Consider the following 18,983-nt stretch of genomic DNA (forward strand, 5'->3'; position numbering starts at 1 on the left):
GTCCACATAATGGCATGGAAGAAGATGGACCACAGGCCCAGGACAGAAACCAACTGTGCCCTCCTGATATTGTACCTCTGAACTTCCGAGCTGTAAAAGTGAATTTCTCTTGCTTAAACCACCTAGCAAATCTTGATGCTTCATCGTGGCAGTTTGTTGAATTAACACACGTGGTAGGGCTTAAGGCATTGTATCTGGGCGTGTTCTCTGTGAGCCAGTGGATCTGATGCCCATGTCGCAGACCCTCCGAGAATTTCAGCCTTGTCCTTGAGAACAAGGACCATCTTTACCTTCTTGTCTAGAATAACACACGTGGTCAGCCGCTCACAAAAAAAGCTGTTCTCTCTTATTTCTCTTAAAAGTGCAGACAACAAGAAATAGTTTTAAAAGAATAAATTTTAAAAGGTAGACATTTGCTGTAGTGATTGACACATAACAAGCTGACTATTTCCCAGCTGTCATTCGGATCCCTGGGTATAGGAGTCCTCTTTGCACTGCAAATGTGCCGCAGATGCAACAGTGGACTTCACAGAAGATGTTTGCTCTGCTGAAGTTTTGTGCTTTACAACTTCTGGGAGTCTGGCTGCCAGAAAAGCACATCTACACCGTTGAATTCGGTTTATTCTGATGTTTGTATTCGTGTTTCATATTTCATATCTTGCTGACTTCAGACGATGATTCCTGACTCCATCATCGCTCTCCACCCTGGCCTCTGTGCCGTGCTGCAGTGACTGTTGTAACTGAGTTATGAGGATTGCAGGGATCGCGTTTGCTGAGTGCTTTAAGGACTTCGCTGATGAACACTTTTTTTTTTGATTTATTCTTCTATCATAGAGTACATCCCAAATGCAGTTTCCCCTTTTTTTCTTTCTTCCCAGTACCCCCCATCCCCCCTCTCCCCCAGATCCACTGCTCCTCCATTTCCCTTCAGAAAAGAGCAGACTTCCCAGGGATATCAACTGAACACTGCATTACAAGATGCAGTAAGACTAGGCACAAGCACTCATGCCAAGGCTGAACGAGTTTTCCTTATCATCTGCTCATATCAGATATTTGCTCATCATCCCTGCTCATGACCTGATTTCGGATTGCTCAGACTCCTTAAGAAGCCTCATCTGCCTTTCTGAGCACCTTTCTGCCGTGTTACCATTGTCTTAGGTGAACCTAGAAAGAGCCTGAATCCTTCTCTATAGAAAGAACAGTTTGGATCTTAGATTACCCTGAACTCTTGATGCTGTAGTCTGGAATTTGTCTCATCTTATTTTGTCCTGTTTAGTAAAGGAGGCTAGCTAGTCACCATTGGCTCTCAGCTCCTGTTTTCATTAGTGTGTATTACTAAACTATTAACTTTGCCATCTCTTTCCTAATTGAGTTTTATTTGTTCTTTAGCTTTTCAGGAACTATTTAGAAATTTTTATGAAACTTGTCATTGAAGCACATCATGGTTGTTGCTGATAGCAATTGGTCAAGTGACACCAGTATAAGACACTTCTTTCTCTCTGCTACATAAGTATTACTGGGGACATTTTTGACATTCTGCTTAAATTTTCATTTCTGCCTAGCTGATCAGAATCCTAGCAACTAAGCCAGGGAGTGGTGGCGCACACCTTTAATCCCAGCACTTGGAATCACTTGAGAGGCAGAGGCAGGTGAATCTCTGAGTTTGAGGACAGCCTGGTCTACAGAGTGAGTTCAGGTCAGCCAGGGCTACACAGAAAAATCCTGTCTTGGAGAAAAAATAAAAAACTAAAACTAAAACAAAAGTTCTGGCAATTAGCAAAGAAAATAATTTTCTTCTCTATGACTAAAGATGGTCACAATGGACCTTTTTTTTTTTTTTGCTTTGTGTGCATTAGTAGGTTTGAGAACTTAGAAATACATCACACTAATTTGAAATAAAATCAAGAATTTTCTTTAATTAGAGGGTAGAAGATAAGTCCTTTAGCACCTTTCTATATTATTACTTAACTTTTTAAAATTAAATTTATTTACTTTCTATCCCAATAGCAGTTTCCCCTCCTTCCTCTCCTCCCATTTCCTCCCCTTACCTCCCTACAATCCACTCCCCTGTTTTTGTCAGAAAGGGACAGGTCTCCCACAGTTATCAACAATGCATGGCATAGTTGAGGTAGGACTAAGCTCCTCCCCTAGTATTAAGACTGGCCAGGGCAGCCCAGTATGAGGAATAGATTCCCAAAAGCCAACCAAAGCATTAGGGACAGCCCCTGTTCCCACTGTTAGGAGTCCCACAAGTAGACTAAGTTACTCAACTATCACATATATGTAGAGGGCCTAAGTTGGTCCAGAGATTGTGGGAGTGACCAACCAATGACTGGTCTAGCCTCAGTCCCATGCCATGAGAATGAGCCCACCCCTGACTCTCACAGCCTGGAACAACAGGACCCAGAGATTGGATGACCCAGAGACCTAGGGTAGAATCAAACACAGTTAGAGGGAACAAAAAATGCCAACATAATGGTGCCTAACAATATTTCTTAACATTTTAGAACTGATTAAAAAGAATAAGTTTAGTTGGTCTGTAAGCTGTCTTCCAATCCAAAAATTATATATTCTGGTAATATTAATAATAAGTTGATAATTTTGGCTGTTATTAGATTAAGTCCATTTGGTTCTATTAATATGAATTTGGAATATTCAAACTACTGCCTCCTGTCTGCCAGATACTGGCAATATAGTGATAAGCCAGACATCTTTCAAAGAGTTTCTGTTTTAGTAGGAGAAAAAGACAACCAGGGGAGCTTTTTAGTGACTGTCAGCACAGTGGTGAGCACAACAGGAACAGCGGAGATGTGTAAGGAAGCAGCTAGAACCCAAGAGTGAGGAAGTAGAAACCTGCTCTTCTCTACCAGGTGGACACAAATAGAAAGTAAGGGCGGAGAGCTGGCTGCTCTTCCAGACTTCCTGAGTTTGATTCCCAGCACCCATGTTAGGTGGCTCCAGTCCTAGAGGATGGGGTAGGGAGGGCTGTCCAAAACCGCTAGCCTCTGTTGTAGGCACCTGCACTCACATGCCTATACCCACACAGAGACACGTGCACATACACATAATTTAAAGTAATAAATGAAAATCTAAAGAAGGAAATGGAAAATAACTGGACCTCAAGACTGTTCTCCTTTTCCAAAATCATATTCTGTGGACATCACTGATAGGCCAAGAGCCAAGTCCCACTGGCATTTAAGATTTTCTAGCAGAGGCTGGGGTATAGCTAGTGGTGGAGCATATGCTTAGCATTCAGTAGCTTCCACCTTCACACCAAAACAAAACCAGAGCTAATGGTGGGAGCCCCAGTGCTCTGTACAAGACCTGTTATGTCTGATTTTCATTTCCTCGTCTGTAATATGGAAGGTTAGGTCATCTCTGGTGGGTTCTGAGAAGATGAAGAGCTAGCTTGCTCCTAGCAAAGCTCCTTGAGTTTACCAACAGAAAGTTTACACATTTTCTCTTCAAGATCCAGGTAGTCACAGCGCCGGCCATCTCCCTGTCTTTTGTCCCATAATTGTCCCCAGTGGCCTAGGTAGTAAAGACAAAGTTACTTATTTTTTTTCCACACTAGAAAACTTGCTGTTTGATGGGAATGCTTGGCTGTAAAAGGCTTTTACAGTCAGAAATAGCCTAGGGATGAGTGGTAGTGGCCATGTGAGCAGTGAAAACATTTAAGACATCAAGCAAAATTTCTATTACTTTATAGAGGAGGAGATTGCTTTCCCGAGGTGAATCCTGGAGGAATGGACCCAACCTCACAGGTCTCGACTGTACTGCTGATGTGGGGTAGATTGTTTAGAACCAAGGCACTGTCAGCCATTCCATAAAAGCAAAGTGAAAACCATGAAGGTATGGTCCACACTCAGAAAGTGACTGGAAAGATGGGCCAGGGGCTCTAATAGAGTGCTTGCTGCTGCTGCTCCTGAACATTGTTCTAAAGGAGATGAAGATCTAAGTTAGCTAAGATAAACTCAGGGACAAGACAGATGGGTACAGATGTGGCAGTGCAAGCACAGCCAAGTGTGATTGGGGCCGTGAGTAAGAATATAATGTTCACAATCTGATACGTTTGATATTTCTGCATGGCTGAAAGTTTTATAATATTTAAGGAGAAGAACAAACATTGAGAGTTTGGCTTTGAACAGAACAAGTGGACACTCACTCCTTGTGAGACCGGGGAACTATGGAAGGCCAGGATTGAAGCCTTAGTTTCTGTTGTTATTGTGGGCCATCAGTGTCAGCAGCTGGTCAGGGGCTAGAAGAGGACACTGAGACTAAAAGTGGAGTAACCGCTGTGCACAAAGGGACAGGCCGAGCAGACGTTAGTGAAGGAAGGGCAGCGATGCCCAGGTCTGGGCTGTTGCCTGGCCTCATCTGCAGTTTTCAGCGAGTTGATGGACACAGAGACCGGCGGTGTGGGGGCATCAGAGAAGGCAGAATCAGCAGGTACAGGGTGAGTCCCAGCACCTTTTCTGAGTAGTCTTGTTACCTCTGGGGAGAATCTTTTTCTCCCCTACTGTCTTTTGAACTAAATGAGGTTAACAGTATCCAGTAACCCTTGTTGACAACTCTGGTCTCTAACTTACATGAATTTCTTGTCTTCCTTAGGTGAAAGAAGAACGTCCAGAAAAAGTGCCAGATTTAAAATTACTAGTGGAGAAGAAATTTTTGGCTTTGCAGGACAAGAATTCTGATGCTGACTTTAGAGACAATGAAAAGTTTGTTCAGTATAAGCAGCAGCTGAGGGAGCTGAAGAAGCAATGTAAGTTGGCTGCTTTGCTATGGTTTCTTGACGTGAGGGACCTGACCCGTGAGCAGTTCAGAACCACGGGCTTGGTAGCGTTCTTTCCTCTGCGTGCTTCCTCCTCCCGAGTGCCTTGTCTTGTTGCAGTCTTGTGTTTGTCTAATTTTAGTTCCAGTCGCCTGTCCATTTCTGAAAGCCTACAGTTTCCACAAAGTGTCTCACTGCCGTGGGGCGGGGGGAATTGGGAAAACAAAATAAAATGGGAAACCATTTTATTCAGATGATGATGGTAATTCTTCCAAAGTATGAACTGCTGTGCCAAGCTCTAGAGCATGTTTGTTCCTGTTTGCTGCTGTGGAGCAGCGTTGGAGAAGGCCCCTCAGTGTTCTTCTCAAATACAGTCCAAGTCCCTCTGACGCTGTGCCCTGGGCCCTGTTAATTCCTTCCATGTGATTTTAAATTGACTTCTACTTTAGATGACTGTTATGTTTAGAGTTTTTAATGGGCATAATTTTTGACTTGAAAATGAGATTCAGCAAACAATTCATTATACACACACACACACACACACACACACACACACACAATCTTAGAGTGTACCAAAAATAACATGTCTGATGCACAGTGGAGAACCAGTGCTCCATTCTCTCTTGGTTTTCATGTGGTTCTCAAAATAGTATCAAGTGAATTATGTCTTTTTTGGTCTGGGCATCTATTTAGTTTTGTAGGGTCTTTTGGTTTGTTTTAGAATTGAGATTCATTTATTTCTTAAAGAATGGTATAAAAGAGCAGATATTTTTTTCCCCTCTTTAGCATTACTCGTCTTTCACATTCATTCGTTTACTGACAGAGCAGGAATGGTACATGTGACATAAGTTCATTTTGTGGCCATAGATGTACTCAGTGTAGCCATTTGTGTTTTAAAGTAGGCCTTCTTCTAAATATGAATGTTTTCTTTAAATTGGTGCTGAGATCTCAAAAATGACTGAGGAAGCTGCTTTAGTTTTGTCTATTTTACAAATAACTTAAATTTCACAATTTAGAATGTTTTGCAATCATGATGAGACTCTTGCTGTTCTGTAGATTTAAACAGTAAGCATTTTCCCTCTGGTTCTTCACTGAACATTGTCACTACCAAAGTCTGTCTACAGTAATTCTGTTCTGTTCCCCGGATAGAGAATAACCCCTAGAGGAGACAGGATGGGCCTTTCCGTTTTCACATTTCTTAGACACATACTTTTAAGTTTAGGGGACTTGGTTCTACAGATTATGACAGATATAACATCGAGTCAGAATTCCTTACTTTAACAGTATTTCATAATAAAAACTGAGGGGTAAATATAAAGAAATCTTTTCTCTTAACTCACAAAGTTATTGTTCTATAAAAGAAATTATAGTGACTTTTAGAATAATATGGTCTTGGAAGAAATTTCTAATTAAGAGCACATAATGCAACAAAGTAAGTATTGAAGTTGTGATTATTATGAAGCGAGAGAGAGGAGAGAGAATGAAGAGAGGTATGTTTCCCCAGGTCCAGCCGTACACATCATTTGGATAGTTAAATCTAATGACAGAGTAAATTTATATTGAAAGAAATGCTTCCTTATGTGAGAGTTCCTCATGTATTGCAACACTGGGATTAACAGAACTTTCCCTTTAATTTCCCCTAAAATGTTACTTTTAAAGGTCTAGATCTTAAATAGCAAACAGAATATTGGTATTTTTTTAAAGTGCTAGTAGAGCCGGGCAATGGTGGTGCACACCTTTAATTCCAGCACTCGGGAAGCAGAGGTAGACGAATCTCTGTGAGTTTGAGGCCAGCCTGGTCTACAAGAGCCACAGAGAAACTCTGTCTCGAAAAAAAACAAATAAAATAAAATAAAGTGCTAGTATATATATATATATATATATATATATATATATATATATATATATATAGTGCACTGTGAGTTAAATTTGCAGGATATCTGATGGTTCTTCCCCCCACCCCCACTCTCCTGTGAGAGTCTTGATTAGGACCAGGCTCTCATAGTGATTGTAAGTCCAGATCTGAGGTATGCTGTGACTTATTGGATCTGTTCTGAGATATGTTCTGCAGTTAAGGAGTTGAAATAATAATCTTTTGTTTTTAAAGATTGAAAAATAGAAGTGAGAGACAGACCCTTGCTTGTAGTTGCCTAATTTGATGAAGTAAAAGCTGAAGTGAGATCCAGGCATAGTGGGGCAGGCCTGTAATCCCAGCGCTCATGGGTAGAGGTGAGCGGATCACAGCAGTTTCGGGCCAGCCTAGTCTCCGTCATGAGTTCCAGGACAGCCAGAACCATGTGGCGAGATAAAAACAACTGAAATATGTATGCAAAAGATTGTTCTTTCATGAAAACATGTTCTCCATATTCATTATGTGAGGTATAATTTGCAGGGGATTTAATTTATCAAATAATTTAATCAAAGAAATGTCAGGTAGTTCTTGAACAGGGTGGAGGATGGAGGTGGTTGAGTGGTGGGCAGGACTAGGCACACTCTGCCGCAGTCACAGTTCACCCTGCCGGAACTAAGCAGCTGGTTCACAAAGTTTGTGATCCCATGTCCTCCCGTGTCCCTTTAACATACTGAGTATACACTGCTGGGGTCCCAGGGCTTCTTCGCGCGTGTGTGCCTCGGTAGTTATCCTGTAGGAAATCAGGATTCAAACATAATTATCTATTTTAAGAACTATGCCCATTACATGTTAAATATAAACAACATTTGATATGAAGTGTAACTACTCCCCAAACATAAGAAAATTTACCGAGACAAGAAGGCATTGTTTCTCATTTTTACAAAGCTCAACTTCTGACCCACAAAGCAGCTGGGCCCTCTCCCTTGCTTTTGCATTGCTCTGTGTACCTTGTTCTGGTGGAAAGAAAGTAAGGTCTCACACATTTGAATAGTAGTTGCGTTTTCAGACCACCAGAAATTCCCGTTTTTAAAATACCAGATCTGGGCTGTCTGGTACAAATTCAGCTGACAAACTAGGAATAGTTTTTTATAACTGTAATTATTGGAGGAGATTTTCAGTTGTTGGGGAACTCAAAGCAGGGGTACTACTTAGTGATGTGAAAATAACATAAAGATCTGCTTTCGGTGTTTATAAACAGGTTGATTGGAGCCCAGACATGCTCTCTTGTTTGTGTGTCGTCTGTGTGGGTTTCACAGGGTCATTTCAGATTCCTATTGCATCACAAACCACTGATCCACAGAGCTTACAATACGTGCTGTCTCGGGGCTTTACAGAAGAAGTTTAGTATTCCTGATCTAAACAACATCTGGAAATAAGAAGAGTTTCTTGGTTGTTTAACTCTAGATTCTGCCCACCCCCCAAATACCACACATTTATGTTGGGTTATTCACAACACTTTAATGTAGATTGCTTGTTCTGCATTAATTCATGTAGCTGATAGTCTCGAATGAATACAAGTTGGGAACTTAGTACTTGGGGACAAAAACAATACATGCAAACATAAAACAATGTGAGGACCATTAACATAATAAATCAAAAGCAAAGACAATGTCAGAAACAAGTATTAATGTGAGGAAAATCAGGACATTTTTTCTAGCCTGCTCATATCGCCTGTCATCAGTCGGGGCTCTGTGGAACAATATATTCAGGAACTTTCTGAGGTCGGGCTTAAGCTCTGTAGGAAAGATGATGCTGATTGGTTGCTGCAGGGAAGAGGAGGCAGTGCAAGTGCTAGCGTTTCCCATTCCTAGAATGTAAACCTAATGGATTGGCTGGACCTGTTTAGGGATAGCATTACTCTAAAGATAACATGTTTGATTTGCATATAGTAATGTTGGAGTGATTATGTCTTGTAGATGAACTACGTATCAGATCCGGCTTCTCTGAACATGTCATTTTTATCCCTTGGATACCTGATGCCCTATTGTGATTGTTTCTCTCCATGTTGTGGTAAAAGCACCTGGCAGAAAGAACCTCAGGGAGGGAATTATGGTTCACAGTTTCCAAGATTCCAGTCTGTGTTCATGTGCTTGCCAGTCATGACAGCACTAGCCTGTGGAGAAGTTTGTCCACTTCTTGGCTGACGGGAAGGGCCAGGGACAAGATACCCCCCAGACCTGTCCCTGGTGCCGACTTCTTCAGGCTACATACCGCCTCCTAAGGTTTCCAGACCCTCACAAAAAAGACGGGAACGTTAGTGTTGAACACATGAGCCTTTTGGGGAATTTCATACTTAATCTATAATACCTTTCTATTAGAGGAATTACATCTGCCCCAGTTTGTTTCTCAGGATTGTCACCTCTGGTGTGAGGTACTGGTTCCTTGTAAACTCTCAAACTTGTTTTCATTTATTACTGAAATACAATAGCCTAGTATATAGCGTCGTAGAAAGAATATAATCTTAATAGCCAGAAAAATTTACATTCCAACATGAATTAACTTTTACATCTGTTCTTTCTGTCAGCCAGTTAAGACAGCTGTGTATTTTGTGTTCATCTGAGGTTTGTCCTCTTCCTTTACTGTGATAAAAGTCATGGTCAGGCTCTGTGATGTACCCAGTATATAAATTCTTAGCACTTGTAAATTAATGCATGGCAACCACTATTGTTTGAATGCCTGTCTGTGCATGAATTTTACACACACACACGCACACACACCGCACACACACCTTGCTATTTATTTCTCACCACTCACCAAGATGACTGGAGAGCGGTAATATAACTTGCTTTTCACCCATCATGCTAAAGTTCAGGTACCATTTGGGTGACAAGAAAGCCTGTGAGCGTGTTTTGGTTTATATTTCTTTTTTGTTTTTGTTTATCTCAAGTTCTCCCAACTCTTGAAAAATACTCTTTTCTCTTAACTACTTCACTCATTTTTTTGAGAGAGGAACTTGTAAGACTGTCAAGTAATAATTCATCTGGGTCACTAATCATGGAACTGTGTTCTAATGACCTTGAGGGGAGTCTGTTTGTCTAGCTGACAGGAAGCTGTTCCTAGCAGTGGATTTAGAAAGCAGGGAGTTGAGATCCAACAGACATTGCGTACTCTTCTTCTCTCAAGCCCACGATCCTGACGGTGCGTTTGATACACAGCACCGAGACTGACATTTCCCTTGTAAATAGCTGCTGTGTTTGGCAGAGGAATGGGATATTCATTACATCACACGTTTACTGCGAGTTCTGTGAAATTTATTTCAAGCCTAACACACAGTAAACTGGCGCACGCATCCTCATTTCAGTCTTTACAGTATCCACATGGGGGAAAGGAACGAACAAACACTGCCGGTCCTGTTTTTAGCAGACCTCACACTGTATAATGAGACTCATGGAGGTGATACATTTACCCAGTGTTTCAGTCTGGCCACGAAGCTGGCAGATACATTCATAAGGAAAAGGAAAGTTTTAGAATGAGAGATGACTATATTTAAAGTTAGTAAAGGAAGCTCTCTTGTCAAGGTACAACTGAGTCAGCAGCAATTGGAACAACTGAACTGTGGGTGTTTCTCTCGTTGTGGCTTTTATGAGGGTGCTGTTATTCATAATAGGAGGCAGCTGGACTCTAGGAAGACCAGAGCCTCGGTGCCCCGGAGCTGACAGATGTTATACTTAAGGAAATAATTACATTGTCAAGTTGTTGTTACAGAAATTAGAAAGGTTTCGGTTTTGTAATCTATATATAATCGAAATGTCAGATATATTATTAAGTATTTCTAGTACCTCATATATTTGTGTTTTAGAAAGATTTTTAAATAGAAGCTGGCAGCTCAATATTACTGTGTTTGCATATAGCAAGTGGGCAAGAGTCAGTTAATTGTTCTGAAACTTTAAAGTGAAACAAAATGTGTCAAGTTAATAATTGCTATTTGGCTTTAAGAAGCACCTGGGACTGAGTATTCTCTACGCATATGGTAGCAGTTATGGGGGCAGGGCAGGGCGGAAACATGGCTGCAGCTGACCCATGGGCTGCGCAGAGCTCTGGACAGAATGCATTGCTAGTAGACAACATTTGAAATCAAGCCAACTGGTATATTCTTGCACATTCAGAACAATAGTGACTTCCTATATTTAATTTCAACTTAAAGTTTTAGAAGCATCCATTCACGTGATATAACAAAGACATGATATTGGGAGTAAAAAGCTTCTGTGCCCCCTCTGGCCATCCAGTTTCTATCTTTGGGTCTCATATACTCGCTTCTTTAAGGCTTTCTTCTTCAACTGTTGGAGTGTGACATGCTCAGTTGTCGGAATACACACTGCCTCTATTTTACCATCTGAATTAATTTTCTTAGAAATTATGTATCAGAAAATCTTCCTTAGGTAGATGTTCAGAAAGAGTGGAGCAAAGTGGATTCAGTGCAGTGGTATCCCTTTCAATACTAATTCTAATTAATACATCAATAATAATTTGAATTATTATCAGTAGGTTAGTTAAATATGCTACACTGATAATGTGGAATTTTTACCTTTCAAAATCACCTTAGGAATTAAATGCTTTTACTACTAAGAGTTTTTAAAAGTAGGATACAAAGTTTAATAGTAGCTCCAGGCCTGGTAGCTCATGCCTGTATGCCCATCCATGATAGATGAGGCAGGAAGTTTGAACCGGCTACATAATGAGTTCCAGGCTAGCATGCACTACATGTAGCCTGAGGCTGCCTCAAAAAATAATACATAATAAATAAAAGTTAAAATGTTTAGTATGATTGCATGTAAAGGAGACTTTACCTGAGTGTAGTGGCACATGCCTGCAACCCCAGAACTCGGAAGCTGAGAAGAGAACGGATGCAGGGCTGACAGCAGCTTGAGCTGGATAATCACGCCTGTCTCAGAGCGGAAACTCTCGTAGATTTCGTCAAATTTTAAAACATTTGACTCATTAAAAGACAAAGAAACTATTCAGGAAATGAATAAGCAAACTATAAATTGGTACAGAATATTAACCTATCATATCATATCATATCAGAATATTGACCTATCTAACCAAAGGCTAGAGGATATCCAGGCTCTATGAGAAGTATTAACATAATAGAAAGAAAAACATTAATGCTGAACCCAGGATTGAAGACTTCCAAAGGAAATTCACAGAAATAGCCAATTAGCATGTACGGAAGATCCCTACAAGCCCACCTTCACAACCCACACTGCTGAGTGGCATCATGATCTACCCCACCTCCATCCTCAAGTCCAAGAAGTTTGTGTGCACTTGTACTTCACCTTCTAAGTGAGTCTGTATAATGTCAATAAAAACCACATTTTTCCCACCACTAAACACTGCTACAAGCTAGGAACAACAAAAACGCTGTTTTGCTAGAAAAGATGAATAAAGTCTGGGGCTGTAGTTTAGGACTGGAGCGTGTGGCCCAGACGTGCAGGCCCTGAGTGCCATCCTCTGCCACTGCCGAGTGTGGCGGGCTGCAAGTATAAAGTAAAACAAAAGGCGTGTTCTTTCCTGAGACTTCAAAGGCGCTCTTACTCCATGCTGGCCAGCAAACTCATCTGAGCATGCCGCTCCTGTGCTCGCCTGTAACCAAGTCTTTGTTAGTGCCGTGCCATGTCGTTCTGGAAGCAGCCGAAAGAATGAATGGCTCTTCTAAACCAGCACTAACACTTTGTGTCTGCCGGAAGCAGGGGTGCAGTGTTTGCGACTTCTGTAGAAGGCATGTTTTATCTTCAAAACACATGTATTACTTAACAGCAATGTGAAGGAGTGATTAGACCTGTAGTCCTCTTCGACAGATGAGGTTCTGCAAAATTGAGTATCCTGTACAGTTTGATCACCTCCCAGAATTCTTTTTGTCCCCTTATAATTGACACCTCCCAACATCTTCAGCCACTGGCAACTACTGTTGATTTTAAGTCTTTCACAATGATGAATAAATGGAACAACACAGCCTGCAGCCCTCTGAGTGACTACTTTCATTTACCAGAATGCATGGAGGTCTACCGTGGGTGCTGTTGACATCAGCAGCTTGGTGGTGATTTCTGAGTAGTCATATGCCACATGGGTGGTGCATTTATCCATTACCCGTTGAAGAGCATTTCTGTGGCTGTCACTTGTGGCTTTTGTGAGCAGAGCTGTTCTAAGCATCCACTTACGTGCTTTGATATGGGTGTAGGTTTGCATTTCCCTTGGGTAGCTACCTAACCATGGCATTGATGACTTGTGTGTTAAGTATATGGTGTTTTGCTTATAAGAAACTGATCAAATGTTTTTCAGCATGCAGCACAAGAGGGTTCTGGTTGCTATGCACCCCTACCAGCACGAGAGTTAGTTTGGCTCTATTTTAAATTTAGTCATTCTAACTAGTACGTGGTGGTATCTTAAAGTTTTAACTTACCTTTTTGGTCTTTTTGTATTTTAATTTTCATGTAATGTTCATATCTCTCTAGTCATTTATTACATTTGCTCTTTTTTGTTGTTGTTTCTTCAAGACAGGGTTTGCCTGTGTAGTTTTTGGTGCCTGTCCTGAAACTGGCTGGCCTCGAACTCACAGAGATCCCCCTGCCTCTAGCTCCTGAGTGCTGGGACTGAAGGTGTGCGCCGTCACCACCCAGCCCTACATTTGCTCATAATTTATTCCACATACACCAGCAAAAGTCAAGTATAGTGGTCTCTACCTTAGCAGTGGGCACTGGAGGCAGAAAGATCAGAAACTTAGGATCATTTTCATCTGTATGGCAAGCTCGAGGCCAGCCGGGCCTTCATTAGATCCTATCCCAAAAATATATATAAACACAATAACCCCCAAATACCAACAGTGTTAGTGCTACCTGGACATGTTAAGTATGAACTGCCATTTTCTACTGCAGACCAGTTGACTCTAAAGCTGGGAGAGAGGTTGAATTTAATTTTAATTTTTCCTATATTCTGAGTTTGAGAACCATTGTCTGCTGTAGAGGTGCTCACCTCTTACTAGACATCAGGAGCAACTGTGAACATTAAACAATATGACAAAAATCCAGGCCTCATTCCCTAGCAGGGAGATTTAGGTAGGCCTGTAGGCATTAAAGTTCCCGGGTGGTGTTAATGTACAGTCAGGCTAAAAATAACCAATCCAGTACAGCTTGCTTGAACATCGATTCAAATCTGACACTAGTTCCAGACTTCATGTGCTTATTATCCAAAAAAGAAGATTCATCCGTGAATAGCTTAGTATAGTTAGAAGCACATACTAGTTACTCAGCTATCGCCTCGTGAGCTACAGTGTACTTGGTGTCTCGATTGGTAGTCCTGTCTGCCTTGAACTTAATGGTCTTCCTGCCTAAGCCTCTTGGGTGTATACCTGGCTATATTGGAGAGCCTTATTTTTATGCTTAATATTGCACTTAGCATTCATTTATTCATTCAGTAACTATTAAGTGTGCTGAAAAACATAAGTAAATAAAAAAGTCTCTGTTATCACCAAACCTACATTCTGGTCTTTGGCATTTAGTTAACCCAACTCTCTGATAGTATTTTGTTGACAATACAGTGCTTTTCTTTGTGATTCTTAAGCACATGTGTTTATTTTTATACATTATTTATACTGAGGTGTGTGTGCACACTTGTGTTTAATTCACATGTTAATAAGATGGCTAAGACTAGCAACCACCAACAAATTTGAGAAAAGAAAATATAAGTTGAGATTCTGTCCAACCAAGTAGTAGTCTGTATTTTTTTTTATTACCTCGGGGGAGTTTTACTCTTGGAAAGTATGAGTCTGTGCTAATAACACTAATAAGATTGATGCTAACCAGCCCACAGAGCTGTAGAGGGATTAGATAAGATCCTGAATCTGAAAGGCTTTATAAACTCACAGACTCCCTAACTATTAGTTTCCTGGTTCATTTACTCTGATGACTTTTATTTATATCTAAATGTAGAAGGGTAAACATTTTTAGAGGTTCTATCAATGGCATGAATTTGTAAGTACAAAGAAACAAAATCAGCGTAGGTTAGTCATTTTGCTACATTGCTAAGAGATTTTAACAAAGGGTGGACTATAAAGTAGTGAGAAATGCTCTGTAAGTGAAAAGGTGTGAACGAAAAGCTGTGGGAAGGGAAGAGATCGTATTTTCAGTGTATATTGGTTTGGCAGTATTTTCTTGCTAGGGAAGCAGAGACTGAGTGCTTAATAATTGTTAAGTGGGCATAGTGAGCCATAACTGCAGTCCCTGTATGCGGGAGGCTGAGGCAGGAGGATCTCCATGAGCTCAAAGCCGACTGAAATATGTAATGTAGTGAGCTCTAGATCAGCCTGCATGACAGATCTTGCCTTTTAAAAGAACAAAAGAGTATTACTCATATAGTGAGACGGCCTGTGCTTGGGATGAAAACATACTCATTGTAAACAGATGTTGTAGCGCTGTATCATTAATATGTGTCATATGAGCCTTCAGTATGTTAGGGATTCTTTGGTAGATACACAGTAGATTGAACTGGAGGACATGAACATGGAATCTACTGTCAGAACTTGGTTATTTAGTAAACTTCATTTTAAAGAAAAGATGGTGTAATAACTTTTGTATACACACATACACAGGTGTGTGTGTCCGTCCATCCATCTGTCCGTCCTCACAGCAGGCTTTTTTTGTTTGGTACTGGGGATCAATCAGGTCAAGGACCTAGTATTTGCTGGACAAGTGCTGTAACCCACTGGGCTTTGCCTCCAGTCCATATCTCCTGTTAATCTACTTCCCAGGCTTCATCTCCCCCAGGCTCCTGCAGAGTAAGATCTACAGTAGAGAGGGAAAGGAGGCGAAATGACTGCCTGGAAAAGTGGCTCTTGCTGAGAATCCTTTTACATGGTCTCCACAGTCAGCCTGGCACACCTTGTGACATGTGCAGCCTACATTGCTTCCTCCTCTAGGAGAGACTGAGAGCTGATGATTGGTTTGTAGAAGAATTAATCTGAGGTACATACATGTCCATATTTCCTTTGGCTCTCGCACCCCACATGTATGGCTTGCTTGTTAATTTCTTTTTCAGTGAATAGGCAACTGCTGTATGTAGCATTGGGAAGGTTTGAGAAATAGTCAAGTAATTGATTCCTTTCGTGGGAGAGGCAAGGGGGTTGTTCAGATGAGAGTTGGGAGTCCTAGAACATGGCATGTAAGATCCAGAGAAACAAAATGTTTCTGATCCTAGCACTTGGGAGGCTATGGCAGGAGGAGCAGGGCTTTGAGGCTAGCCTCAACAATATAGCAAGTTTGAGGCCAGCCTGAGCTACAGGCTGAGCTACTTGGTCTCAAATAAAATAAAACAAGAAATTCAGAGAAGATATTTAAAATCTGAAGGATTAGATGGACGAAAGATTTTCAGTAGAGCTTTAAAGACTAAATATCACTGGGTTATTTTAAATAAATAAAAAATACAATTTTCAGGTTCACATAAATGTATCAGCCTTCTCTTGTGAGATTCCTCCCTTCATCTCTAGTGTGCAGTTTATATTTGGTTGAAGTATCACGTAAGTGAAAGCAGACTATCCCCTTTGCTAATCTGCACCCTAAGGAATTGCCATGGAACTAGGACTTAATATTTACTTGAGGAATAAAAACCTAGAGAAGATTGTGTGTGTTCATGCATGTTCTCCCCCTTCTTTTCCTTCCATGGCAAATGTTCGACACATACTAATCCTGAGCATGAGAGGATAAGACAAGGCCTCGTGTCCCTTTTCACCAAGGGCACCTCGGCCCGTCTTTCTACAGTGTGTGGCTGCCAATTGGCTGGAGATGCCAGACTTTCTGGCAAACTTCCTCACCCAATTTAACCACTGAGTTCTTCTTGATGGAAGATTCTTCCTCCTTTTCTTAGGTAACACTAAACTTTGACTTAATTTCGATTGCATAAAGTAGGAAACTTATAACTTAGGCTCAAGAACTTTCCATTCCCTCTGTCAGCATCAGCCTTGATTGACAGTGTACACTGTTTCTGTTCTGTTGTGGCATTGATCCTGTCTCCCCTCAAAACATCAACTGACCATGATTCTTACATTTGGTAGTATTGCAGTCAAGAATCTATAGTAGCCTATTTACAAATATTTTCCTTTTGCTTTAAAACACAGTGCTTTTATTTTATATGCACCAAAAACAAAAAGAAAGACAGATTCTTCTTGTTAGAGATAGGTAAAGGGACTGGAGAGACGGCTCAACAGTTAAGAGTGTCAGTGGACTTGAGTTCAGTTTCCAACCCTCACATAGGACAATTCACAACTGCCTATAACTCCAGCTCCATGGGATCTAACACCCTCTTCTGACCTCCACGGGCATTGATATTTACACACACACACACACACACACACACACACACACACACACACACACAGTAACTACAACAACAACAAAACAAAAACCCTGAAATACAGAATACATTTTTAAAGAGGGCGTCAGTCGCTTAATAAACTGTGCCATCTAGTTCTGTTCCTGGAAACTTCTCCCAAGGCTCTCTCCTGTTCTTCCTGTTCCTTCTACTGCTAGCCATATATACTCTCAGCTCCAGCTTGCTGCAGAATTCTTGCAGTCTTCCAAGATGATTGATGATTGCACAGGATAGATCTGATGGTGCTTGCACTTGTGAAACTGTCAGAAATGGATTCATGTTCTTTGGTGGCTCCCGTCAGCCCTCTGGAGTAGTAAAGGCTATCTGACTCCTTTCCTCCCTTCTTCTCTCTAGTCTTTCGTCCCAGACACTCATAATCCCTAGAAAGTACTAAGTTCTCTTTCACCTCCAGACATGCTCATCTCTTCGTGGTACATTTCCACCCCTTCTCTTTCTTCCTTTGCTTATAGGAAGCCCACCCCTCTGTCTTTCTGCAGACATCACGGACTTCCATTTAGTCTACCCAAAAGCAAAGTAAATGCATATTTGTAATGTGAGACCCTTAAGGAATGAAGTTCCAATCTGGGGAGAACTGTGTGACATAATTAGGAAAATGTGTACTAGATTTTTTGGGGGGAAGAAGAAGGAGGAGGAGGAGGAGGAGACGACAACGACTTATGGAAACTTTGAAATATGCCAATTACTTTGCTTTAGACTGTGGAGAATAGAACTTAATATTAAAATATTCAACTTTTAATATTTGAGTGATCACAATTTTATCCGCTGTCTAGGTCAGCAAACCATTCTGTGTTCTCTGCTTTTGGTTGCAGTGTATCCCAGTAGATACAGGAACTAAAATATACCATTTTCTCATCTTGCCTGACTCATTTGATGCAAATAGCAAGTTCTCCCATGACCCAGTCTGTAAAAATAGAAAATGCATTATTACATTTTGAGAACAAGCTTTGAGAGGTAGTGAGCTATTCTTTGGACACTGACCTGGTTATAGCATATTCTGGGGACTGGGCACCATGTTGGGAGGAGGAAAGAGGATGTCTTACAGGGACAGAGGGTTGAGAGTTGAGTATTCAAGTTATAGATTAAAAGCATCATCCCTGTAGTTAAGATTAATAAAAACTGCATCTGAAGGTTAAGCTTAACAAAATTCCATGATAATCTAAGATAGTTATAACCGACTATTTATATTCAAGGGTGCACCAAGACCATAATATATTTTTTGGTAAATATATTTTTGGGATTCAGTGCTAATGTGATAGTTGTAGAGCAAATACTTTGTATACAGATATTTCTCTGTAGTACTCAGTAGGAACATTCAGGAGCAGTCACACCTTTGAGAAAATTATTCACCTACAAAACGTTTTATTCTGTAATGATAATGTTTAAATTAGTATATCTGTGCATTGATTGGTGTGCGTGCATGCGTGTGTGCGTGCGTGTGTGTGTGTGTGTGTGTGTGTTTTCTGTGAACAGAAATAGAAGAAAAAGTGTGAGGAGCAAGTGATCCAATTAAATGGCATTTTGAGTATATGAGTAACGATTACAAGGGTAGGTTGAAAACAAAGTATAAGTTGTAGGGTGGCTAGTTGTAGTGACACATGCCTGTAATCCCAGCTCTTGGGGGCAGAGGCAGGAAGATCGCAAGTTTGAGGCTGGTTTGGGTACATAGCAAATTGCAGGTTTCAGTCTGCCTCAACAGCTCATGTTTATTGGTTCATTTAAAAACTACTGCAATATTTATTTGTAACGGCTGAAGTAGCATGGCAGTGTGTTTGTTTTTCACCCTGTCCTTGGAATGCTGCCCCTGAAGAGCCAGGGCATTTGAGGACTCTTTCTTCCAACTCATGTGTGTAGTCTGGGACATGGATGCTTATTCAGGTATCAGATCCGCTTGAAGAAAGAATATGGCCCAATAGAGTT

At 40.9% G+C, this 18,983-nt stretch overlaps 1 protein-coding gene and 1 long non-coding RNA gene across 3 annotated transcripts in view; one reads left to right on the forward strand and one right to left on the reverse strand.

Moving 5' to 3' along the window:
• Nsmce2 (NSE2 SUMO ligase component of SMC5/6 complex) overlaps window positions 1-18,983 on the forward strand; it is a 209,547-nt gene that overhangs the window by 69,410 nt on the left and 121,154 nt on the right. For both annotated transcript variants that reach the window (XR_014998034.1, XM_048457151.2), the window contains exon 4: window positions 4,612-4,765. Coding sequence is in view for 1 of the 2 variants with exons in the window: in XM_048457151.2 (XP_048313108.1) it covers window positions 4,612-4,765 (154 nt within the window). In the remaining variant the exon portion in view is untranslated. The remainder of the gene's footprint in view (window positions 1-4,611; window positions 4,766-18,983) is intronic.
• Window positions 7,111-12,378, reverse strand: LOC125415030 (uncharacterized). The gene is made up of 2 exons (XR_014998036.2): window positions 11,474-12,378; window positions 7,111-7,416 (listed from the first exon to the last, which is right to left on the reverse strand). It is a non-coding gene; the product is annotated as an uncharacterized LOC125415030 (long non-coding RNA).

The sequence above is a fragment of the Myodes glareolus genome, chromosome 19, assembly GCF_982192425.1.
Source record: "Myodes glareolus chromosome 19, mMyoGla1.1, whole genome shotgun sequence".
Lineage (NCBI taxonomy): Eukaryota > Metazoa > Chordata > Mammalia > Rodentia > Cricetidae > Myodes > Myodes glareolus.